Below are 26,902 nucleotides of genomic sequence, written 5' to 3' on the forward strand. Positions count from 1 at the left end.
CCAATATACAGATGAAAGATAAAACGGCGCGATCTGTTTTGCCCCCATTTACCCACATGTAGAAGATGTGATTTTATAAAATAATTGCTTTGGTACTCACTTGGAAGTCGATAGATTTTTACTTAATGAATATCAATCTAAAGATTAAAATGGACTCAACCAGGCCCAAAGCTTCAGATTGTTCGATTGATTTTTCTTCAAAATATACAATTTTGTTTAAGAACCTATCTTTTCAAAAAGTTAATAGATTTAAATATCTTTTCCATGAAAGTGGGATTATTTGGATTGAATGTAACCTCTGTAGCATTTCTTCAATCTTTAAGAAACAATCACATCACATTGAAATGTTTTCCAACAATTTTCCGACTGAAAAATTGTTTTGATCAAATTTAGTTTCACGAAGCTATAATCGTTGATTTTTCTGTAAAATAAGGGCCAAATAAAGCTTCACTCTCTGGTCTAACTCGAGTGACTTTGACACCTTTCAGACATTGTAAGTTGCCCGACTTTCACACATGCATATGCTTTTCAACGAGTTTAAAATCTCAAAACTTCAATTTGAAGATTTGAAAAATATATTTATGGAAATATGAAGCGTCTATGAATAAAAGTTGAATTATTCAAAATCACCATTGAATGCAAAAAATTAGAACATTCTGAGTGGTTAAAAAACAACTTAGAGCACAAAAATTTCTAAAAATACTAGTTGAACTCAAATATTTACTTATTTAGCAAAAAACATGTCATATTAATAGACAATCCGAGTTTTTTTTCAGTTGCATGTAGTCAATGAACTTGTCTGATTTTGTATGACAATTTGTTTGTAAGAAGACATTTTTGAATATGAAATCATCCATCAAAATCAAATAAGCTTGAAATGAAGTTTGTCTTTAATTATTGATTTTGCCTATGCTTCATTTTTGCCAGCAGCGTGAGAAGAAGCAATTATTTCATGAAAAAAGTAATAGCCTTATCAAAATAAAAAATCGGAATCGATTGAAAAATATTTCAAAATTGCTGGCTTAGCTTGTTGGAGCTTTCAATAATTTCATGACATGTTTTTGCGAAAGTTATATAAATCAACAGTTAACCAGCTTTCGAATTAGCAGTCAAAAACACTAAACTTATAATTTTTTTATTTTGAGTTTTTTGTATTACATCGAATATCGTTTCTGGGGAACAAGTTTGGTTTGATTTTTATTCACATGAAATGTATTGCAAGAACTAAGTAATATTTAAAAAAAAATTTAAAAAAACTTTTAGACTTTCATTACTTTTCTGGAGATTTTTTTAATCGAAATTTGGATTTTTTCTTACAAATTTCCTTACAAAATGAAAACACCTAGCTCCAATTCAGGACTTAACCCTTCGTTTCATAAAGTAACAAATTTGCAACAGTCAATGCATGGCAAAAGTAAAAAATCGTATTTTAATTTATTTTTTTTTTTTTTGATGACAAAACTGCTTGAAATTATTTTTAACGAAAAATAGAAAATCATGAAATGAAGGGTTTATAAATCGCTTCCAAAATTTTTATTGCTATTTTTAGCAGTAAAAACAACCAAACAAAGTTGTTGGAGGTATAAAAATTTATGAATTTAAAAATTTCCATACAAATCTTGTAGCGATCTTATGTACAACAATGGGGCAGCAGAAGAATAAGCGGACCAATTGTTGCACGATCTGAAATTTTATTAAAAATTAAATCTGTCGTTAGATGCATATTTTACAGCAGAAAATATCGCAAGAGGCCTCATTTCATCAGTTAATATTCCAAGTAACATGATTCAGTAGACTGAGTCGATGTGGGATCATTTTTAATTTATCAAACCCAGGAGTCTTGAAAGCTTCGTTTCAGTCAAAAACTCACCCATGATTTTTTGCAGAATTTTTAAGTCACGTTTACATGAGTAAAATTGAACTTTTAGATTTGTATGGGAAATTTGAATATTTTGTACTGAAAAATCAACCACATTTTGGTTTCTTCTATGGAACCGAGGCTGCTTACGTTTTTCGTGCCAATTTATAAATTCATTAAATATTACATGAAAAGTGGTCATGCAATACCTCACTAGGCACCCAGCAGTGGTTTGAATTGAATTTATTGTTTATAAATGTCAAAAAACATACACCTGTTTAACCGTTAATAACTTTTTTGTCTAAAAAGATACGAAGTTACGGTATTCAAAGAAGTTGTTCAGCGGAAAATTTCCTTCCTGAAGCCAAAGCCTAAAGTGTGTTACTTTGGATATTTACTTAATTTCTAAATCTTACCGAACGAGTAATACATCTAAATATGTATTTTTGCTGAATTAAATTTTTGGATTTTTATGGAGCTTAACCAAAACAGTTTGATTCCATCCTACAGCACGTTACACTGTAAGAAACCCTAATATATGCAAAGTATAGCAACAGCTGAACTCAAAGTATTCCGAATTCAAAGTACCGCAGCAATTACAGATCAAAGAAAGGTTCCACTGCTCGGCTGTAATAACAACACCACCGAGAAATGGTAGAGAAAGAAAGCCCCAATAGACATAGAAGTAAAAAAAACCTTTGACGGTAGAAACTCATTTGCACCATTCCAGGTGGAAATCTAATCGAAATGAATTCCCAGCTGCAAGGTTTTTGATTTCCGGCTCCACTTTCCCGGGAAGGTTCTCTTTTTTATGATTAAAGCTTTTTTTCTCGATCGGAGTTATTACTTTTTCATCGACTCGCTGCTTTTGAAGCTTTCCTTTTTCGATTTGCCTATGGAAATTGAGTACAAAAAAATACTGACTTCAATGTTTTTTTTTTAATTTTCTTTAATAGAAAATATCATAAATTTTTAGGATTTGAAGGAATAAAAACGAAATTTCTTAAAATATAATTCGAACGTCAACGCCTTTCGACACTAACCATTAATCCATCACGAGCCTGAATGAGGAACGTTCGGTTGTCCAGCTGCCAGGGAGATTTGTGTTTGGGGGACACTCGAATGCGGAAGTTCTGAATTAGCAGTGACAGTGCCACCTTAATCTGAGCCTGAGCAAAACGCATTCCCATACACATCCGGGGTCCGTCACCAAATGGGAAATACACCGATGCTGGCCGTTCGTTTTTCTCCTCCTGACTAAATCGCTCGGGTCGGAACTTTTCCGGTTCCGGGTAGTATTTTGGATCACTAGAATAAAAAATAAATTCATTAATCTTCGTACTTTATCAAACGAAATTTATTGACCCACTTTTGAATGGCCATCAGCGGAATGAGAACGGTTGTGCCTTCGGGAATAACTGTTCCCGTCATTTTTCCGTTAACTTCTCGCTTCAGCAAATATCTCTTGGTCGCTAACTTCTGCATTGCAGCCACTGGAGGGTTCATCCGGAGACTTTCCTGAAGACACCAGTCCATATATTCGAATTTCTGAATAACATCATAACTCAGAACATTTCCATTATCAGCTAAACCCTGCTTGATTTCTTCGAATAACCTTTCTTGGACTTCTGGATTTTCGGCGAGCTATTTTAATACAAATAAATTGTTAGTGGATAATCTTTAAAAAAAAAACAAATAACTAACATTGAAAATCAGGAAAGCCAGAGTCGTGCTGGACGTTTCGAAACCCTCGGTGAAGAAGGCCAGAGCGTGGCCAGCAATGATTTCCTCAGTTAGGTCCGCCTTTTTGAGATTCAGCAGTGACTGGAGCTGATCTTCGCGAACCACGTTTTTCGTTCGGCGCTCCTGCAGCAGCCCGGATACCATCTTTCGCATCCATGCATCGACTTCCTTCGGTACGAGTCTGGAGCAACAAAATAATATACGTTTGAAGTTTTTCTTTATAATGATTAGAAACATTTTTTTTTAATACAGCGTGATAGTTTCTACATGACACATGATAAAAAATTTGAATACACATAGAAATAACTACAAATCTATTTGAAACTTATCTTAAAATTATCAACCAAACATAACTTGACCTGTACTTTTTCGTGAAAAATTTTGTTAACCTTGTGATAACAACTTGCAATACGGTAACGAACTCGAGAAAATCGCTTTTGTTGTACGAGAGAGATTTGTTTTATAAAAACACATACTAATAGGCTCTCAGTGAAACATCATGTTTTATTGAAGAGATCTAAATTCTTCTTAACATTCAGCATAAATCTTTCGAGAAAATAACAGCTACCATCTTACAAATGCTAAAATCACCAGCCCACAGAAAGAGTACTATGTATGCCGTGATCGAGACTCGATCTCATGACCTCAGGCTTAGAAGACTAAAACGCTATCCTCTAGACCACGGTCGGTGGCAATTTTTGTAAAATATCCCTAAGCGTCTTATAGCCGAGTGTCCATTTTCTCAGCGTCAAAAAACCTTATTAAATGACACATTAGACTGAGTCGATTTTTGGTCGATTTTGAATTTTATAAATCCTGGGGTCTAAAATGCTTCGTTTTGTTCCAAATGTAATTAATGATTTTCTGCTGAATTTTAAAATATTGTTTACGTGAGTAAATTTGAACTTTCATGTTTATATGGGAAAATTAATTATATATTTCGTTCTGAAAATTCCATATCATTCTTTTTTCTTATGTAGATATGTTTTATGATTATGTTTCAGATATGTGACAATCAGAAGATTCTTTGAAGGAAATTTTCTGCTGAACAACTTTTCGCTGACTGTACCTTCGTATCTTATCAAGTAAACAATTTATAAGCTGTGGAATAGGGATATGTCTCAAAACAATCAATTCAACTGACATCACTGCTGGTGTCTAGCGAGTTATTGCATGACTTTTATGTAAGAAATACCTCATCAAGCACCGGCAGTGATGTCAGGTGAATTGATTGTTTTATAATGCCAAATGACTTACCGCTAGTCAACAGCTAATAGCTTTTATGTCTAATAAGTGGCGAAGTTACAATCTTCGACAAAGTTATTCATCAGAAAATTTTCTATAGAAAATTTTTAAATTGGCACAAAAACCACCAGCCTTCTGATTCCACAGAAAGAACAAGTGAGCTAAAAGTAGCTCATCTGAATAAAAATTTTGATGCTAGAGAGGCTATTTAAGCCAGCAAAATTATATGAAATTTCGCAAGTCAGTCACTCGAGTCGTAGAATAAGCCCCAATATCTCGAATAGGCTCACTCTAATATGAGTTAGGGGACCCCAGAGTAACCATTACAGATTTTTTCCGACTTTTCTTGGCTGATCAAATATACAAAGTATTTTATAATACTTGGTAATATCTGGGTTATGATATCGAATTTTTGAACATAAAATCTGGACAAATCAAAGCAGAACTCGGTGATTATTCGAAAAAAAAATGTTAAAGAATGTGACTAAAACCACATAAAATTTAATTTTTTTTTATCGAAACACGTCAGAAGCGTTCAAGTTTGGTTTTAAAAAAAATATAAAACATGCCACATTCTCCTTAACAGAAAAAAATAATCGAAAAATATGGAAAAAAGTGATCAGTGTTACCGAGGATTTCGGTACTCTTCTTTTTGTGAAATTTTACCTAATGTACCCTTTTTTATAGAAAGACATTTGATCAGAAAAAACCAACGTATTTCTTCCCTTTTATGAAGTTGTCTCACATCGCGAATCAACACGTTTTTTGAGCGAAAATATTCCGAGTCCTATACGCTAACGTCGGAATTCATACCGCGAAAAAAAAAACCTTAGTGTATATTCGACTGCCCCAAATGACCCGACTTTTGAAAAAGTTATGCGCTGCAGGCTAATATTGATCCTTGGCCTAGTACAAGATTCCATGACAAATTTGGGCCAGATCGGATCACGGGAAGGGGTCGCTTAACGAGCCGGAAGTTTGTATGGGATTTTGAGACATTTTGTTCGGGAGGAACATGAAAAACCAGTTATTTATTAATAACTCTGGTCCCCTTCGGCCGATTTCTTTTGAAAACGAGTTTTCTTAAAGCCTAAGTTATGACAAATAATTCATCCCAATACTGCATTTCGATTTAAGTTAACATGAAAAAGTTATTAGCCTTCAAAAATGGGCTGATATTTTTAAGGATGATATTCACCACTATTAATGAGGCGTAAAAATGTTCGACCACCCCGACCGGAATGCTCAATTTGAAATTTATGCCATTTCGTCAAATCATGACCGATTTATATTGTGTTTGTTGCGTAAGATTGTAAAATCTCAGATTTTTCAAATATCTGGTTGTGGTTGTGGATAATATTCATGTGACAATTCGGGGAGTAGTCCAGGCGAAACTTTATGGGAGAATTAAATTACTTGATGCCCATTTCATGCCCCATTCATATTTTCAAGTGAAAATTACACCCCAGAACCCCGTTTTCGCTGAAAAATTCGCATAAGCTAAGTGTGATGATTATAAAAAATTTTGCTAAACGAAAGACTTTATTGTTGAAGATAAATTTTTGACCGTTTTTTTTCGTAAATTGCATAACCACAGGGGCTTAGGAACATGACTTTTCCGGTTGCAAAGCATGTCCCACTTCAACCATTTTTTCCTTAATTTGGAAACAATTGAGACTGACTCAAGGCTACATTTCTTTAAAATTCTTTTTAAACATCCGAAAAAGTACTGAAAGTCATATTCCTTAACCCCTGTGGTTATGCAATTTAAGAAACACCAGCCAAAAATATGTTCTCAACGATGAAGTTTTTTATTTACCAAAAGTTGTTTATAATCATTCACTTGAAAATATGATGAAAACTAGAAATGGGCATTGTGGCAGCCTTAACGACCAGCCCCTCGAAGGTTAACTTGATAGCGATAATGGGTGATTCCCAATCACCGTGTAAGTCGGGAGCACAGGACGGGCACACTGACAGGGGGTGAAGAATAATAAAACTACGCAGTTGGATTGCCACGTATCGTTACTGATGTACAAGTGAAAATATAAGTTGTAATTCGTTCTATGAATAAACGTTGTGAATATATATCCGAGATTTCCAGTGGGTACTACAGACATCAAGTAAGTTTCGCCTGGACTTCTCCCCGAACTATCACTTCATCTGTGCTATCACGTGAATATTATCCACAACCACAACCAGATATTTGAAAAACCTGAGATTTTGCAATCTTACGGAACAAGCACAATCTAAATCGGTCATGGCTCAACGAAATAGCTTGCATTTCAAATTGAGTGTTCCGGTCGGGGGGGTCGAACATTTTGACGCCTCATTAACATTGGTGAATGTCATCCTTAAAAATGTCAGCCCATTTTTGAAGGCTAATAACTTTTTTGTGTCAACTTTAATCGAAATGCAGTATTCGGATGAATTATTTGTCATAATTCAGGCTTTAAGAAAACCCGTTGTCAAAAGAAATCGGCCGAAGGGGACCAGAGTTATTAATAACTAGCTGATCCCGTACGAACTTCGTTTCGCTTTAAATCATTGGTACCTACGTCAAAATGAGTTTAGAAAGTAAATTCAAAACATTCTTTCGACAATTCTGGGGAAAAAATTCAACAGTGTTTAAAGTCGCTACTATTACTATTACTTGAAATTCAAATTAAACGGTTGAATGGCTTTTTATTAAAATTTATGTGAGAGTGTTTTCTTCTCGATCGGTTGCAAAATCTAGACATTATGGCAGAAACATGTACTATTTGTTTATGTGCACGACTCTTTTGCTTAACCTTCACACTTAAATTGGTATCAATTAACTGCCTCCAACAAAATTATTGCACAAAACACTGAACTTTCAATGAAACCCTCTTTTTCTGTCCCATGGCCCGAAATTCGATAATTGAAACCAATTTTACGTTACTCAAAACTCCCTTGTGCCATTTTTTCTTTTCAAATTATATGTAAAATAACGTCAGGAAGTTGAAAACTGTGAACAGTGAATATAGACGCCCCTTTCGCCGACTCTTGACACGGAACATGCTACCTGGAGTCAATTGCTCATAGTTTATAACCCTCATCTGAACATTTTCATCTCAATTCGATGCATGATCACGACAATATCGCGAAAACAGTGAGCAACTAACATGGACGGCCTTTTTTTGACCACGATTCAAAACTTGACACCTGAAATCAATTATCTTTTCTGTTAAACTCCCTTGTGTCAATTTTCATTACAATTCTATGCTCAATCAAGAGAATATCGTAAAAACAGTGAACAGATAAAAACCCCTTTTGCCGACCTCTGAGTCAAGATTTGAAACCTGAAAGCAAAAGAGCGTCTTTCAAAACTGCTATGCGGAAATTTTCATCTCAATCCAATGTAGAATAACGTCAAAATCGCAAAAACATTAAAGTTGGATATGGACGACTCCTTCAGCCGACTTCTGATCCACAATTCAAAACTTGAAATCGATTGCTCGTCTCTCAAAACACTCATGTGCTAATTTTCATCACAATACGATCTATAATAACGCCAATATCGCAAAAACATTAATCAGTGGATATGGACGACCCCTTTGGCAGACCCCTGACCCTAAATTTGATAACTGTAATCGATTGCTCGTCTTTTAAAACTCTCCTGTGCAAATTTTCAACACAATCTGACGAAAAATAACGTCAATATCGCGAAAACATTATTTGTCTTGTATGGACGACCCCTTTCAGAAGGGCGCATAACATTCCACAGGTTTTAAATTTCCAATACAAATTTGGGGCACTCTAGTGTACATGGATGTTGTATCAATCTGATGGCTGGGATAAAGCGGGATCTCAGAAAAACAAGAGTTCGGATAAGTGAGGAAGTTTTTCCTTACCTTTTTTGTTAAAATCATCTCAATGTACTCTTTTAACTGTTGCCAAATATGTTTACCCTAGTTTAGACGAAACTGTAGAGGAGATTTGAATTACTTGTTCTCCGTTTGCCGTTTTCATCATATCTTTGAGGAAAAACTGATCCTCTAAAATCTCATTTTCACGCTGAAAAATTCACAGAAGTTTGTTTTAAGATTACAAACAACTTTTGAGACATTTTTGACATTTTTATTATTGCATACTCACAGGGGTTGAAAACAGGACTTTCAGTACTGTTTTAATATTTTAAGACTGATTTAACCCTCATCCGCATTAGATTTCATTACCCTAATCAGCACTAGGAGTGTCAATTTGACACTCCAAGCTAAAATCGTCATAACTCTTTTTATATATAATCGATTACAATGAAACTTATATCACTAGAAACCTTGTAACGTCAGTAAAATATGTTTGGAACATTATATATAGCTAAAGCTTATAGTTTTCCCGTTATTCAGCACGAAAGAAAAAAAATCCGAAAAAACATGCCTCAGGAAAATTGCTGTAGTTCATATAATACATGTCCAAAAAAATATTTGACTTATGCATATGAAAGCTGAAGTTAATGCCTACATCATGAAGACAAGAAATATTTTTTTAAATTTTTTTTAATGAAATGGTCACAAAAAGTTAAAAAAAAGTGGTCTAAAAAACCTACTTTTCATTCGATTGCTAGTAAATACTGTTTGAGCGATGGTAGAGTTTTGAAAAAAATATGACTACAAAATCTATTAAAATTTCAACATTTTGCTGTCTTTAGATTTTTTATGCAACAAAAATTGAATTTACTGGAATTTTTCAAAGTTCACTACTTTGCGCGATTTTTTTACTAATTGAAATTTCATCTGTTTTTGTGGTCCACTGTCAGGTTGTACCCGGATTATCAGTCCTTTTACTTTGTTTGGACCAATCAAGAGTATATTCATTGGAAAGCACATTTAATCTACATTCTAGTGAGGTGCTACAATTCACGCTGTGAGATTTCACAAAAATATGAAAATTATAAACGTAAAATCATTCCTGAATTTCTAGAACTACAAGCACCGCGTCCAGCAAAACGTGTTTGTTTGCTCTCCGAGTAGGTACGGTGGGCAGGGATGTCAACCTTCCAGATTTTGTCTGGATCTTCCAGACTTTTTGACCTTCGGCCAGACTTTTTTTTTGGTATCCAGACTTCCAGATTTTTAGGTTTCCTTCCAGACAATTCCAGACATTTTTTGATTGACAAAGTTTTTACCAAATTGTAATCTATTTTTGGCATTATTGACTAGTTAGTGACTGGGGTGGAGTAGAATTGTTCGAGCTCACTTCGCTCAAATCAACAGCCCAGAAGGTTTTGTTCCCACCGAATGACTCTGACCAAGTTTTAATCATTCGTCCGAATTCGGACGAAAACTGTCTAGTATTTTGACATTACTCGGTCCGAACGTCCATACTGGGAGAATTTGGAATCATTTCGTCCCGAACTTATTTCATCACTAAGCTGTGTAAAAAGGCCTGTCCAAATACAATGCGGCCATTTGTCATTCTTTTTTTGGTTAATGACTGAAATGAAAAGACTGATATGGTTTCTAAGTCAGAATCCGAAAAAGGCAGGAAAAATTGTTTAATGGGCTTATTCCCCAACTCGAATCAGTTACTAGAAACGAAAACTCTGTAATCAATTTGGATTTGTTTCTAATATTGTTATTGATCGACTTTATTCTACAACAAGTAGTTATTAAAAATTCACAATAATTTGCCTACGTTACATTCCAAACTGGATCATCTACATACAACACAACTTATCAAATTTTACGCCAGACACAAACGCTTCAAACTTTCCAAATCAAATCAATACTATTTTTGTTAACATTCAGCAGCTCTGTTGGTATATATTGTGAAATTGCAAAAGAAATTGAAAAACAGTTTTAGACGTTTCATAGCCATTGAAAAAGTAGACATTGACTAATTCAACGTCGCAATCTAGGCTCCGATAAATTTGACTGAGATTTTTCAAAATGGTGTTGTCTTTAACGAAAACTTTAATCTGAATAGTTATCTAAAAGTGAAATCAGAATATTGATATTCTGAATACATAAACATCGAAACCTACGATGTCTTGTTTAAAATCGTATGTACTCAAATTATGTTGTTTAATGTTACAAAAATTATCTCGACAAGCCTCGTTGGATAAATGCTCGACACGTGTTGAAAAAATGTACTGTTCGCACCTAGATGCATAAATAACTTTTTTATATACACTTCTAAATCATTATTAAATATGATTGTTCTTATAAAAATCATTTCCTATGTTTCCAGATCAATTGAACTGCGCAGCTGCAATTACAAGTTTAAAAAATATATAGATACTTAAACTGCAAATTATGAGAACAAGGTTTTTTATATTATAAGTAATTTAAAAATATTCGTAAGCAATGAAATGGTTTACAATTTGCAATAACCATTCATGTGAATCTACATGATCTCTATTTCTGTGCAGAGGTTGTAGTTTTACATGAATGGTTATTGAAAATTGAAAACCATTTCATAAATTACTTACAAAATCAAAAGCCTTGTTCTCATAATTTGCAGTTTAAGTATATTTTTTTTAAACTTGTAATTACAGCTGTGCAGTGCAATTAGTATAAGCGTGGATCGCTGTGACATTGAATATCGATCTGGAAATCTAGGAAGTGATTTTTATAAGAACAATCATATTTAACAATGATTTAGAAGTGTATATAAGAAAGTTAATGTTTTGCATGACTTGATAGAAAGGTTTTAACAATGAAAAAAGGTTTTTCAATATTACCAATCTAGATATGACTGTATGCAATCAGAAATGAACAAATACCTTAACTTTATTGTTTTTTTTTTTTTCAATTTGGATCCCGATCACTTTTAATTTATAATTCATAGTTTTAAAACAATGAATCTGCGATCTGTAATAAGAAATTCTAAATGAATCTGGTTTCCAGAATATGAATTGCTAAGCAGATGGTTTATATTCTGAACTTTTAATTTTTGAAATAACGTATCATTTTAAAATTTTAGTATTGAAATAAGCTTCTCAAGGAGGGGGATAGAAGTTCGGAATAGAAGAAGGGAGGATAGAAATTCGCTGCATCATTTTTCATAGCCAAACATTGAGATAGTGGTAGATGTGTTTCGTTTTCAAGGATTTGTGATGTGCATTACCAACCAAATGCATTCTTATTTTTGAAAAATCATTTATTTTGGCAGAGATTAACTCAATGACTGGATAAAGCTGTTGAAACTTTGCATTTTGGAACCGATAAAAGCTCAACTTGATATCATTTTTCAAATGTTCTAAAAGGAATGATAAAGCTTAATACAATAACCCAAAGAAAATAAAAGAATCAATGTTTGATCTGGTCGGTGAAATGATCAGAAAAATTTGATGTTCGGGCGTTTTTTTCATTTTTCGATTCTATTCTCCCCGACTAGCTCAACACTACAATGTTCCAGACATTTATACCCATTTCCAGACATTTCGGCTTAATTGTTCCAGACATTTTTTGAAAATAGGTGGCAACCCTGACGGTGGGTGGTTATTCTGGCAGAGAGCGAAGCCGACAGACCAAGAAATGCACGACATGCATCGTAATTTCGTCTCTCGGCTTCGCTCTCTGCCCGAATAACCACCCACCGTACCTACTCGGAGAGCAAACAAACACGTTTTGCTGGACCGCTGCTTGTAGTTCTAGAAATTCAGGAATGATTTTACGTTTATAATTTTCATATTTTTGTGAAATCTCACAGCGTGAATTGTAGCACCTCACTAGAATGTAGATTAAATGTGCTTTCCAATGAATATACTCTTGGTTGGTCCAAACAAAGTAAAAGCACTGATAATCCGGGTACAACCTGACGGTGGACCACAAAAACAGATGAAATTTCAATTTGTAAAAAAAACGCTCAAAGTAGTGAACTTTGAAAAATTCCAGTAAATTCAGTTTTTGTTGCATAAAAAATCTAAAGACAGCAAAATGTTGAAATTTTAATAGATTTTGTAGTCATATTTTTTTCAAAACTCTACCATCGCTCAAACAGTATTTACTAGCAATCGAATGAAAAGTAGGTTTTTTAGACCACTTTTTTTAACTTTTTGTGACCATTTCATTAAAAAAAAATTTAAAAAAACATTTCTTGTCTTCATGATGTAGGCATTAACTTCAGCTTTCATATGCATAAGACAAATATTTTTTTGGACGTGTAACATATGAACTACAGCAGTTTTCGTAAGGCATGTTTTTTCGGATTTTTTTTCTTTCATGCTGAATAACGAGAAAACTTGTAACTTTAGCTGTATATAATGTTCGAAACATATTTTACTAACATTACAAGGTTTAAAAAAAAAAAAAAACGAACACACACATATAGGATCTCAGTGAAACATCATGTTTCTTTGAAGAGATCTAATTTACTTAACTCTAAGGCGTACAATCTTTCAAGGATATAATTGGCTAGCATCTTACAAATGCTAAAACCACCAGACCACTGAAAGTGTACTATGTGTGCCGTGATCGGGATTCGATCTCATGGACTCTGGCTTAGAAGACTGGAACGCTGTCCTCTAGGCCACGGCCGGCGGCTCAGGTTTCTATTGATATAAGTTTTATATGAAGTTCATAATAATTCAAACGAATTAAATAGATTTTACTTTTGGAGTGTCAAAATGACACTCTAAGTCGGAAAAGGGAGTTTTTTTGTCCAGGCTTCCAGGGTTCGTCCATAAATAAAGTAAAGATGCAATATTAAAGAACTTTTGAATTCATTTAGGGTCCTCGAAAAAAATTTTCTTTTATGAAGCTTCTGAAAAAAGTTACAAGCATTCAAACTTGCAATAATGTCAAAATGACACTGTAATGCGGATGAGGGTTAAAGGGTGTTCGGATCAAATAGTGGTCAACTTAAATTTGCCGTATTTTTCTAATTATTAATAAGAAAAACCTGAAAACCCCTTATTTTGTAGGTGTATGTGTGTAAAATGATGCTTCTATTTGGCTTTCGACGTTAGATCTTTAGTTTTCAAAATGGCGTCCAAGCAAGAGGAACTACAAATCAGAATTTTATGCATGCGTCGTGAAAATCCAAACTACAAGCACGCAGAAACTGCAAAATCGTTGAATGTGGTGAAATCAACCGTCATCAAAGTAATAAAATTGTTCGGGGAACGTATTTCGACAACTAGGATGCCGGAATCTCCCATTTCTCCGCTCGAGATACCGCTAATAAGTCAGGAATATCATCTACAACCGTGCATGGAGCTTAAAAACGATCCGGACTATCGACTGATTAAAATTTAGTGACTGATTATAGCAATGAAAAGCAAAACCTTACGCAAAAACAAGATCCTGAAAGCAGTATACGACATTGTTGACATAGTTTAATTGCGTGGTAATGGACGACGAAACCTACGCCAAGGCAGACTTGAGACAGGTTCCAGGACAAAAGTTTCATACAGCAACTAGATTGGGAAAGGTGGCAGACATTTTCAAGCATATTAAACTAGAATTTTTTAAGAAGCATTTTCACCACATACTTAACTTTTGTTCAATCACGGATCAACTATTTTGAAATGTTAGTTACGGGAGCTTTTCAGAGCGACCACATACTTTCCTTTTGTTCGTTCGCACTGCAAGTTTCGCGGTGCGAACCACGCAAGATCAACTATTGTGTTGTGTTAGACTCAACCCTGTCCGATTCTAACATTTCAAAATAGTTGATCCGTGATTGAACAAAAGTTAAGTATGTGGTGAAAATGCTTCTTAAAAAATTCTACCCGCTCATTTCAACACCTATAATTTTCTTCTAATCTTCTTCTATCCATCTATAATTTTCAATTCTTGAAATGTTCTCACTATGAGAACATAACTTTCACCGATAAGGCCGTAAAAATTAATTTCCAAACATAAATCACGGTGATTAATCTTAATTAATAAAACTATCAAAGTTTACCAAGAAATATCTCGTTTGGGAAGCTATCTGTATCTGAGGCTTGTAAATCGACAATTTTGTTGCAGCCGCGGCCGTCAACTAGTAAATTTACGTCAAGGAGTGTCTTCAAAGGCGTTTTCTGCCTTTCCTGAAGAAACATGACATGTCTGTGCTGTTTTGGCCGAATTTGACGTCCTGCCATTATGAAAAATGGCAAAGAAGTGGTATGCCGCTAACACATTCAGGATGTGCCCAAGGATAAGAATCCTCTCAGCACACCAGAACTTCGTCCAATCGTAAAATATCGGACGATAGTTAAGCAAAACCGTAAGAAGACCCAAAAAACTGTAAGCAGCGAGAAGCAGTTCAAAGCAAAATGACGTTCTGCGCCGAAGGTCGACCGGAACCTTAACTGAATATTTTTTTCGTCTATTATATTGAATTTCAAAAAGAAAGATACTTTGATTTTTTTTTAAATAAACAAATAATCAAATTACACGCAATTTAGTTTGACCACTTTTTGATACGAACACCCTTTTGTAGGTAATGAGAAAGCGGATACAAACTCCAAACAATTACTTCGTTGTGAACGAAGGACATAATAAGAATAATCAGAAATATGAAAAGAATAAGGATCATCCATTGAATTCAAGGAAAAAACCAACACAATTTGGTTAATAATTGCTCGTCCGACTTGGTTAGCATGATCAATACAAGTTAATCTAAAAGCCAATAACTTGTTTGATGTAAAAAGCTCATTTAAAACGAAAATTTTATAATTAGTCAAAAAAAAAAGGTTGAATTACTACGATCAATTTCTTCAAAAACACTGATTTTGAAAGTGAGTTCAAATTGACAGGAATAAAAAAAATCAGGAAACGGAGAACAAGTAGTCCAACTCTCCTTTACTCTTTTACTTGTACCTACTACAATCCATACATTCATGTGAATAATATGCACTACCAATATTGGAAAGTCTGAAGATTTTGCAGTTTTACTGAATATAAAATGTTGAAGCAGGACAATATTAGACAAAATTTCATGCATTTCAAAAAGTTTTTTTTTCTATTTTTTTAAAATGATTTTTAATGCCTCATTATCAGTGATGAATATCATCATTAAAAATGTTAGCTCATTTATTCTTGTTTATTTAATACTAGCTTATTTTATCCGGCCTTGCTCGGGTTCACAAAAGATATTAATCAAAATAAGTCGTTTGATTTTTCGAAATGTTGGAAGCTTTATATTCATCATTTTAAGAAATTGGGCCCATGTTTGTTTTGTAAGTCTTTTAAAAGTTTTTATTGAGATAATTCACTGTGTTTATCGATTTGAATGTATTTGATGTAATTGAAAACATATTCAGAGAATAGATAAGATGATAAAAAAAAGTGAATAAAAAAACGTAAATAACACTTGCCTTGTCTTCCGGAACGACTCAAACTCAAATCTTACACTAAAGTTGCCAGGTTTCCCGGTTTTATCCAGGTTTGCTTGGATATTGAATACAAAATTTGGGAAAAGTCTAGCCCGGATTTCATTGAAGCAAGTTTTATAAAAATAATCATGAAAGGTTTTTTTGAAACCTAAAATACGAATTAAAACCTGTCGATGAGTTTTGATTTTCTTCGTTTTTTCGATTTCATGGTTTTGACAAAATTTGCCCGGTTATTTGGTCGTCAATTTTTAAATCAAATGCCCTGATTTTGCCTGGTTTTAAAATAAAACTACCCGGATTTGTCCGGCACAGTTACATGCTGAAAAAATTCTGGCAACCTTATCAATACAAGTTCTACTGGAAGACGAGGCAGTTTTTTCCGAATATTTTCTACATTAATTTTAATTTTATCTTTTTCATTGAAATTTCAAATTACACAGACTGATCCCATTTTTCCACATTGAAACCCGATATACATATTCTGAATATTTTAATAACCAAGTTGGTCGTTCAACTTACCTCATCGGAATAATTTTCGCTACCAGGGGAACGAACAGCGTGATGGTAAAAGTGATACCATTTATTATCGACGGTTGAAAAATTTTCTTGCCCATAATACGCCACTCGCATTTCGGATTCTCGAAACATTCCGCGTCCAAGCTAAATGCACAGGCCGCCACATTCTGGGTTGTGAATGCTGCCGAAATCTAAGATTCAAAACCAAAAACGAAAAAATATTTGAATGTTTGTTTTTTTTTCTACCACGCTTGTTATCACTTAATCATTCACTTTCTTATCAATCTCGGGGTGCATTGGATTCATTCCCGATAGCCATACAAGGAAACTCACCGATTTCGCCTCCAGATTCTGACCACCCTGACGTTCGATAAAGTCCACAAACTGTTTACCGACTCTTTCCATCATAGGGAACAGGGTTTTCATCTTACTGGAGGTGAATATGGGAGTCAACAGTTGTCGGGATTTTTTCCACCGTTCTCCATCGACTACGAATGGATTGTGGGCCAGAAGAGGATCCAGCTTGGTATTGACTTTGAAATCATTGGCAGAGAAGCTGGACTGATCCTTGACCAAAATATCCTTGATGATATCGGGATCCCGCACAAAAACTGCCGGTTTAAACACTTTGAAGTAACCGATGAATGGTTGATCCTTATAGGCACTTGAAAATATATGTGAAAAAATTAATTGATTGAACCTTTAAAAATTTTCAAAACAACTCACTTATACCACTCATCACAAACGGTGGCCAGATGCTTCTTCATGGTCAAAAGTGGGCCCAAGTTTCCAACCAGAAGTGATGGCTTTGGACCGGGGACATGTTCCCGTTCCCAATATTTGAAGTGCCATTTCAGCAGCTCCCGAGCCAATATTCCACACAAAATCACTAGCGCAAATGCTACTGGATTGGTGTAGAGCAGACCGATAAGTAAAGATGCAATGATCACCATTTTAGCGGTTTTCAGATCTAGAGACACGTTACTTTCGATGACCGTCAGCGGTTCGAATGTGAAAATGACTGAACTTGAACTGGTTTCGGTAATCTAGATTTATACTTTTATGATATCGTTTTTCTACTTTTTTCAAAAATAAGCGAAAATTTCAATCCATTCAGAGGAGCTTTGCCATTTTCAATTTTTTTCATATCAGCTGTTTCTAATCAACGCGATATCAGATACCTCAGATCAGAGCCGCTCCCGAGCTTATAACCATTTCGATACGGAACTAATTGTGATAAGAAATTGGGTGACTGTGTGAAAATAAAGTGAAAATTTGATTTTGATTTTGTTATCGGGAGACACCTTCGACGTAGCGGAGAAGAACATGAGATAACTGATGAGCTTGAGCTTTGAAGCAAAGTTCATTTTGTTATGGATTTTTATGGCAGACATATGTAATTTTAAATCTTTATATTTTCACTTACGGTTTTTGAATAAATTTGCTCTTTGAAGTAAAATAGAAAATATTTTATTAAAAGAAGAGTGCAACGTCACTTAATGTGTAACAAAAATTACAGAAATCAATTTTCTTTCAATATTTTTATCAACGAATCTCCAATTTTTTTTTGTTTATTCATGACACTTTACCACCTTGTGACATTTGTGTCTAAATCCAAAAAAAATAAATATATGAATTAAGCTCATAAGAATGCATATTCAACTTAACTTCAATAAAAAAAAAACTGGTTACCTAAACAAACAAGCGCCCAAAAAGTCGTCCAATGAAAAATTACTTTTTTTCCTTTTGATTAACGCTGGAACAAATTCTCTCCTCTCCCTTATATTTAACCGTTGAATTTTGAAGATAATTCAAAAATAAAAATTACATAAATTTTAGATAAGAAGCGTTTGCCTTCAGAAACTCTCAAACTTTCTTTTTTTTGCGAATTTGTGAATGCGAATGCCAGAAAAAAGTGAAGCTCTATTGTATCCCCAATTGAATTTCTCATTTGAGTGCTCAGTCAAAAAGCAAACATGGAGTTATCAGTAAATTCGTCGTAAAATTATAGCAGTTGAATGTTGAAATGGTTATAGAGAGGTTTCAAGGAAGGAATATTCGATTTTTGAAAAATGGAAAAGGTTGAAATGTTTGAACTTGATTCTTGGGTGGCAGTCAAATGGGTTATTTTGTAGATTGGCCCAGAAAACTCTGCAAAACTTCAGCTCAATTGGACTCGATTTGCGGGTGCCTCAAAGTGTTCAAAGTTTCGGTTTTTGGCATTAAAAAATCACCCAAGGGGGAACAAAGGAAAACGAAAAATATAATCAATAATTTTGATGCCACTTGTCTTATAAATGAATAAAACTAGTGTTAACTCGAAAAAAATTTTTTGTTGAAAATCGACTTTAAAATATCAAAAAACATCAAAAGCGAGACCAAAGGAAATTGAAAAAAAAAATCGAAATTTTATTTTGGATGAAACATGACTCGAAGCTGAAACATCAAGATTTGGTGTTATCTAACAAAAGTCGTTTTTCGGAAAACAGACAAAATCATGGAATGTCGGTATTTGGCCAATCAAATTTTTAAGAGATAACACCAGATATTGAAGTGTCATGCATTTTCTAAGCCATTTGCCATCAAAATTCTAATTTCGATATCCGAATTTCCTTTGGTGCCCATTTGGTGATTTTTGAAATAAGTAAATTGTTGACAAAAAAAATTCTTACGCTGATTATTTTTCAGAAATGTCTGAGAATTTGTTTAAGGAATAAAAAAGAATATTTCTTTGTGGATTTTGAAGCATGAGATGAAAATTATTGCAGGTTTATTATAATAAAAATATCTTCAATGTCGAAATCTCAGAGAATTAGTTTCCCATACGAAAAGCAATCATGAATGGTTTTTTTTTTCAAAACGAAAATTTGGGAGAAAAATACATTTTTTGAACCATTAAATTTATGAATATAGAACATTTAAGGAAATCCTGCAATACCAGTGCGAAACATTTCATTGATTGAAATTTGTTTTCGACTCTTTTAAGTTGAATCTCTTGTGAGGCTTAAAAAGTTCACTTTATTATCAGTCAAGTTTTTCAACGATCTGGATGTTAAATCGTAAGATTATTTGGTTAAAGTTATGATGCAAAAAATAGAAATCTGAACTTAAAACTGAACTGAAAAATGACCAGCTGAGCCAAAGAGTTCAACTTCTGTGATATAAGATTGATTGAATGAAAGAACTCCTAGTTTTGTAAATTAATGAAAACTAATAAAAATAAATTTGAAACAAGTTATGTGCAAGAAACAAAAAATACAAAATTGGAAGTCAAAAGAGAGAGAGTCACTTGAGGGAGATACTCCTCGTGAGTCTTTGAAGAGACACCTTGAAAAGACTCTTTGAAAAGACTCTTTGAAGAGACTCTTTGGGGAGACTCTTTGGGGAGACTCTTTGGGGAGACTCTTTGGGGAGACTCTTTGGGGAGACTCTTTGGGGAGACTCTTTGGGGAAACTCTTTGGGGAGACTCTTTGTGGAGACTCTTTGGGGAGACTATTTGGGGAGACTCTTTAGGGAGACTCTTTGAAGAGACTCTTTGAAGAGACTCTTTGAGGAGACTCTTTGGGGAGACTCTTTGGGGAGACTCTTTGGGAAGACTCTTTGGAAAGACTCTTTGAGAGACTCTTTGGGGAGACTCTTTGGGGAGACTCTTTGGGGAGACTCTTTGGGGAGACTCTATGAAGAGACTCTTTAAGGAGACTCTTTGGGGAGACTCTTTGGGGAGACTCTTTGGGGAGACTCTTTGGGGAGACTCTTTGGGGAGACTCTTTGGGGAGACTCTTTGGGAAGACTCTATGAAGAGACTCTTTAAGGAGACTCTTTGGGGAGACTCTTTGGGGAGACTCTTTGAGAGACTCTTTGGGGAGACTCTTTGGGGAGACTCTTTGGGGAGACTCTTTAGGGAGACTCTTTGGGGAGACTCTTTGGGGAGACTCTTTAGGAAGACTCTTTAGGAAGACTCTTTAGGGAGACTCTTTGGGGAGACTCTTTGGAAAGACTCTTTGAAGTGACTCTTTAAGGAGACTCTTGGGGGAGACTCTTTGGGGAGATTCTTTGGGGAGACTCTTTAAGGAAACTCTTTGGGGAGACTCTTTGGGAAGACTCTTTGGAAAGACTCTTTGAGAGACTCTTTGGGGAGACTCTTTGGGGAGACTCTTTGGGAAGACTCTTTGGGGAGACTTTTTAGGGAGACTCTTTGGGGAGACTCTTTGGGGAGACTCTTTGAGAGACTCTTTGGGGAGACTCTTTGGGGAGACTCTTTGGGGAGACTCTTTGGGGAGACTCTTTGAGAGACTCTTTGGGGAGACTCTTTGGGGAGACTCTTTGGGGAGACTCTTTGGGGAGACTCTTTAGGGAGACTCTTTGGGGAGACTCTTTGGGGAGACTCTTTGAAGTGACTCTTTGAAGTGACTCTTTAAGGAGACTCTTGGGGGAGACTCTTTGGGGAGATTCTTTGGGGAGACTCTTTGGAAAGACTCTTTGAGAGACTCTTTGGGGAGACTCTTTGGGGAGACTCTTTGGGGAGACTCTTTGGGGAGACTCTTTGGGGAGACTCTTTGAAGAGACTCTTTAAGGAGACTCTTTGGGGAGACTCTTTGGGGAGACTCTTTGAGAGACTCTTTGGGGAGACTCTTTGGGGAGACTCTTTGGGGAGACTCTTTGGGGAGACTCTTTGGGGAGACTCTTTGGGGAGACTCTTTGGGGAGACTCTTTGGGGAGACTCTTTGGGGAGACTCTTTGAAGAGACTCTTTAAGGAGACTCTTTGGGGAGACTCTTTGGGGAGACTCTTTGAGAGACTCTTTGGGGAGACTCTTTAGGGAGACTCTTTAGGGAGACTCTTTAGGGAGACTCTTTGGGGAGACTCTTTGGGGAGACTCTTTGGGGAGACTCTTTGAAGAGACTCTTTAAGGAGACTCTTTGGGGAGACTCTTTGGGGAGACTCTTTGGGGAGACTCTTTGGGGAGACTCTTTGGGGAGACTCTTTGGGCAGACTCTTTGGGGAGACTCTTTGGGGAGACTCTTTGGGGAGACTCTTTGGGGAGACTCTTTGGGGAGACTCTTTGGGGAGACTCTTTGAAGAGACTCTTTGAAGAGACCCTTTGAAGAGACTCTTTGAAGAGACTCTTTGAAGAGACTCTTTGAAGAGACTCTTTGAAGAGACTCTTTGAAGAGACTCTTTGAAGAGACTCTTTGAAGAGACTCTTTGAAGAGACTCTTTGAAGAGACTCTTTGAAGAGACTCTTTGAAGAGACTCTTTGAAGAGACTCTTTGAAGAGACTCTTTGAAGAGACTCTTTGAAGAGACACTTTGAAGAGACTCTTTGAAGAGACTCTTTGAAGAGACTCTTCGAAGTGACTCTTTGAAGAGACTCTATGAAGAGACTTTTTTTTCACAGAGTGTCTTCATAGAGTCTTTTCAAAAAATTCTCTTCATAAAAATCTTTTTGAAATACTCTTCGAAACAGTCTTTTCAATCGGATCTCTTTGAAAGAATTTCAAAAGTCTCAACAAAAGTATCTATTCAAAAAAGTCTTTTAAAAAAAAGTCTTTTCATCAGGGTCGCTTCAAAAGAGTCTCTTCAAATAATCTCTTCAAGAGTCTCTTCAAAAGAATCTCTTCAAAAAAGTCTCTACAAATGAGTCTCTTCAAAAGTGTCTCTGCTAAAGAGTATCTCAAGAAGAGTCTCTTCAAAAGGGACACTTCGAAGAGTCTCTTCAAAAGAGTCTTTTTAAAAGAGGCTCCTCAAAAGAGTCTAAATTAAAGAGTCTCGTCAAAAGAGTCTCTTTAAAAGAGTCTTTCCAAAATAGTCTCTTCAAAAGAGTCTCAATTAATGACTCTCTTCGAAAGAGTCGCTTCAAAGAGTCTCTTTAAAAGAGTTTCTTCAAAATAGACTCTTTGAAAAAGTCTCTTCAAAAGAATCTCTTCAAAAGAGTCTCGATAAAAAAGTCTTTCCAAAAGCGTCCCTTCAAAAGAGTCGCTTCAAAAGATTCTCTTCGAAGGAGTATTTTCAAAAGAAACTCCTCAAAGGGTTTCTTCAAAAGAGCCTCTTTAAAAGAGTCTCCTTGAAAGAGTTCCATCAAAAGAGTCTCTTCAAAAGAATCTTTTCTAAAGTGGCTGTTGATATAGTTTCAGTCAAAAAATCCCTTCAAAAGAATTTGATCAATATAGTATGTTGAAAAGGATCTCTGCAAAAGAGCCTCTTCAAGAATGCCTTTTCTTGAAAGTTTCTCTGAGAGAGACCCTTCGAAAATGCCGCTTCGATTAAGTTTCTTGGAAAAAGTTTCTTTCAGAGTGTCTCTCTAGAAATCGTGCAAATGCCTACAGAGATTTTCTTAGCAATTTTCTTTAAGAGTCTTTTTGAGAGTATCGTTTAAAAACTCTGTAAGAGTCTCATCTGAATACTTTTTTAAGTCTCTTTAAGTTTCTTCTATGATGGCTCTGTAGAAGTTTCTGAACCAAGGGATTAAAATCAAGAGAGAATTCTTTGCATTTGGAGTGGTAATGATCAAAATTCCACAACTGCTTCACAAATTGCTACAATTTGCAACAATTAGCACATTTTCACACTCTCTGATTACTGGTTTCTCTCATTTATTTGAACTCAACCCTTTTTTTGTAACGAATTGCCACAAAATACCACAAATTCAATCATTGGCTGCACAATTTCTTTTATCATTGACGAATGTTCTCTCTTATTCTTTTCAGTTCCCCGTTCTGAACGAATCATATGAAGAGCCTCTTAAAAATAGAGTAGAGTTTTTTTTTAAATTCTCTTTATTAGTCATATGTTTATATTATAAAATTAAACACCTCAAAAATCTATCACTCTCCTAAGAAAATTTTCCATTTCGATTCAGGAAATAGGAATAAACATTGTAAAAACTTGAAAGCGCGTTTAATTTTGAAACTTTTTCACGAGATTATAAATTCGATAATTGATTGAAATATACAGCTTTCAAAGTACGATAAATATTCATTTCCCATCCTCGACCGACCAACTGTGGGACAAATTTTTTTTTTTGCTCCAAGCTGATAAGAAAAATCAGACGCTACCAAGTCTTCCTAGCGAGAATCCTTCCGCTCTTCCAAACTTAAGCATTTCTTCTGCTTCTAAAGCAGAAATGGCAGAGAAGCGATAAAATTACCCTCAACTGACTCAATTGACCCCCTTTGCATCTTCCCTTCCCTTTTTTTCATTTTCATTCACTTTCCTTATTTCACAACAGCAACAGCGAGCGCCAAGCAGCAGCAAACTTTTGCTGCAATAGAAACTAATTTAGCATTCATTGTGCACAATGGAAAACTTACACATTTCGAGTTGAGTTAGTAGTTTTGCTAGCTGGAGATAAGTTTTGCTCACTACTAAACTAGACTGGTGCTGCCGTCGTTCGTTCGAGAGTGGACGCCTGCCCCGGAGTGGTTCTGTAAGTAAATTTATCTATATTTTTGTGTATGTAGGTAGATTTTTCGCTGCCACTCTAAGTTTCCCGAAGGTAAACAGAAATGGAGAGTGCGAATGGTGAAAATGTGATAAACGTTTAACTTCTTATATGGCGACCGTCAATTCTTGATTGAGTTTTTCTTACAACTTCAATGGCGACCGTCATATGTTGATAAGAACTTTCGCAAATTTATGTACATGGCGACCGTCAAAAATTTATATTTTTATTTATTGTCCATGACGGCCTTTTTTCATTGATTTTTTTTTTTCAAAGTTTAACAAATCCTTCAATAACTTGTAATATTTATTTTCACAATTTCTAAAATGATCAGAATTTTTTATGCATAAACAACAATGGACAGATTATTGCTCTGAAAAGCTTATATTGTAAATCTCGCTGGAACGCTTTTCCTGATTGCGATGGAGATGAATGGTGGTTGGTTTGTTTTCCCTCGATTGGTTTAAGTCCCCGAATGAAAACCCATAACATCCACTTTGCATTTTGCTTCAACCATCCAACCCAAGAGTATAGAACAACCGTTCAGAGATGAATTGTGCGACCAGAGCTTCCGTTTTTCCGACATGTTGTCGTTCCGAAATCCTTCTGATAAGCAACACAAGGGAAAATTGGCAAAGAACAGATTCAGGAGGAAAAAAAATCGTCAAACAAACAAACCATTCACACAAACATAAACGACAGGCACCACTCACCGATGTTTTTTGCCGGCACCAGTAAAAACGAGATTAGAAGTTATGTTCAATTTCTTTGTTTTCACCCCACTTGGCACTTGCCGCTCGAGGTAATGAATTGAGTTTTCCCGCAGAAAACCTTCCGGGACAAGTTTTTCCCGAAGAGGGCTCCAAGAGCAAACTGAGAATGTTTTCGAGGAAATGAACGGGGTGAGAAAGCGGAAAAACATCCTCATTCGTTCTCATGTCAGAAGCTATATTAAATTTAGAATTCTTAAGGGGGCTGCAATTTTGCAGACCCGAAAAACCGCACCCAGATTGGAAATGTATGTATGTTTGCTGGAGTCCCTGATTTCGGAATGACTAAGTGGAACATTAATATTTGAAATCGGGCGCTTACATAACCGAACCAAGATTTTACACAGTGACCTCCCCTGGGTCACACATTTTCTACAAATAGCATTGGGGTAACGATAATCTTTATCTGCATGCATAACTCGTTGGAGAACAAACAGTGCAAGGTTTGAAATCGAGTTGAGAGATGCCAGTTATAAATGTGTTATGGGAACCTGAGTAAAAAATGTTGAAAAAAATCTTTATAAATATGGAAGAATATGAAATCAGAAAAATGTGATTTCAAATTTTTATGCAATCGAAAAAGAAAAAAAGAATTAGCCTAAACACCAGGATTACCGTGAATTTATCAGATAACCTAAAAACCATCAATACGTTTTGAGGGAATGAGAATTATAAAAAGCTCTTCTTTAATAAACTTCACAAGTAACATATAATTATGAGACCGAGTCTCCGAGGATGTTTTTAAAAAAGTTTTATTTTCACATTCCTCTTACTTATTCACTAATCACTATCACTAAACTAACTGCTAACTGCACTTCCTGCTGCTGAACCACTTACTGCTGCCGGGTCGGGAACCAAAGAGAACGAGCATGCCTTCGCTATCGGTATTTAAGTGATCATATTTGCTTACGATGCAATTATGATCACCGCGTGGTTGCGCGTGGCTTGGGAGCGCCACGTTTATACATCCTGTCTCGGGTTCTGGGAGAGGGATGTATGTAACTATATATTTCAAAATAAACCAATAAAACAGATTCGTGATCTGTTGAGAAGATAAAGCAAATTAAAAGATGTGAACATAAGAAGATAACATGAACAGAGAATGAGAAGATGAGAAAATGAAGAGCAAAAGGGCTGGGCTGATGATAACATGAAAATGTGGAAAGTTGAAAAGATGAATAAATGAGAAGATGAGAAGATAAGGACATTAGAAAATAAGAAGACGAAAAGAATAGAATATAAGAAGGTAATGAGATGGTAAGAAAAATTATAAGAGAAGAAAATGAAGAAATGAAAAGATGATAAGATAATCAGATTAGAAGATGAGACGATGAAAAGATGAGAGGGTGATAAAAATGAGAAGATGAGAAGATGAGGAGATGAGAAAATGAGAAGATGAGAAGATGAGAAGATGAAAAGATGAGAATGTGAGATGATGAGAAGATGCGAAGATGAGAAGATGAGCTGATGAGAAAATGAGAAAATGAGAAAATGAGAGAATGAGAAGATGAGAAAATGAGAAGATGAGAAGAATAGAAGATGAGAATAACACAATATGAGAAGATGAGATAATGAGAAAATGAGAAAAACAGGATTTGAAAAGATGAGTAGATGAGAAAATAAGAAGATAGGAAGATGAGAAGATGAGAATATGCGATGATAGAATATGAGAAGATAAGAAGAGCAGAAGATGAGAGAATGAGAAGATGAGAAGATATGAAGATATGAAGATGAGAAGATGAGAAGATAAGAAGATGCGAAGATGACAAGATGAGAAGATTAGAAGATGAGAAGATGAGAAAATGAGATGATGAGAAGATAAGAAGATGAGAAGATGCAAAAATTAGAAGATAAGAAGATGACGAGTTGGAAAGCTGAGAATATAAGAAAATGAGTGGATGAGAAAATAAGGATTGAAGAGCTGATCAGAAGAGAAGATGAGAAGATGAAAAGATGAGAAGATGAGAAGATGAGAAGATGAGAAGATGAGAAGATGAGAAGATGAGAAGATGAGAAGATGAGAAGAAGAGGAGAGAT

The 26,902-nt window shown here is 35.2% G+C and overlaps 1 protein-coding gene across 2 annotated transcripts; it reads right to left on the reverse strand.

Moving 5' to 3' along the window:
* Positions 1-2,815: 2,815 nt before the first annotated feature.
* On the reverse strand, positions 2,816-24,060 carry LOC129747823 (probable cytochrome P450 6a13). 2 transcript variants are annotated; one of them, XM_055742185.1, is made up of 7 exons: positions 23,965-24,060; positions 17,382-17,556; positions 16,989-17,319; positions 16,659-16,846; positions 3,563-3,782; positions 3,228-3,502; positions 2,816-3,166 (listed from the first exon to the last, which is right to left on the reverse strand). In XM_055742185.1, the coding sequence occupies exons 1-7, from the start codon at positions 23,966-23,968 to the stop codon at positions 2,881-2,883; spliced, it is 1,479 nt and encodes a 492-aa protein (XP_055598160.1). In that variant the 5' UTR covers positions 23,969-24,060; the 3' UTR covers positions 2,816-2,880. The 2 variants fall into 2 exon arrangements, with proteins under 2 accessions (XP_055598160.1, XP_055598159.1); XM_055742184.1 differs by lacking the exon at positions 23,965-24,060 and having other exon boundaries at positions 17,382-17,662.
* Positions 24,061-26,902: the final 2,842 nt, after the last annotated feature.

This window comes from Uranotaenia lowii, chromosome 2, assembly GCF_029784155.1.
Source record: "Uranotaenia lowii strain MFRU-FL chromosome 2, ASM2978415v1, whole genome shotgun sequence".
NCBI classification, from domain to species: domain Eukaryota; kingdom Metazoa; phylum Arthropoda; class Insecta; order Diptera; family Culicidae; genus Uranotaenia; species Uranotaenia lowii.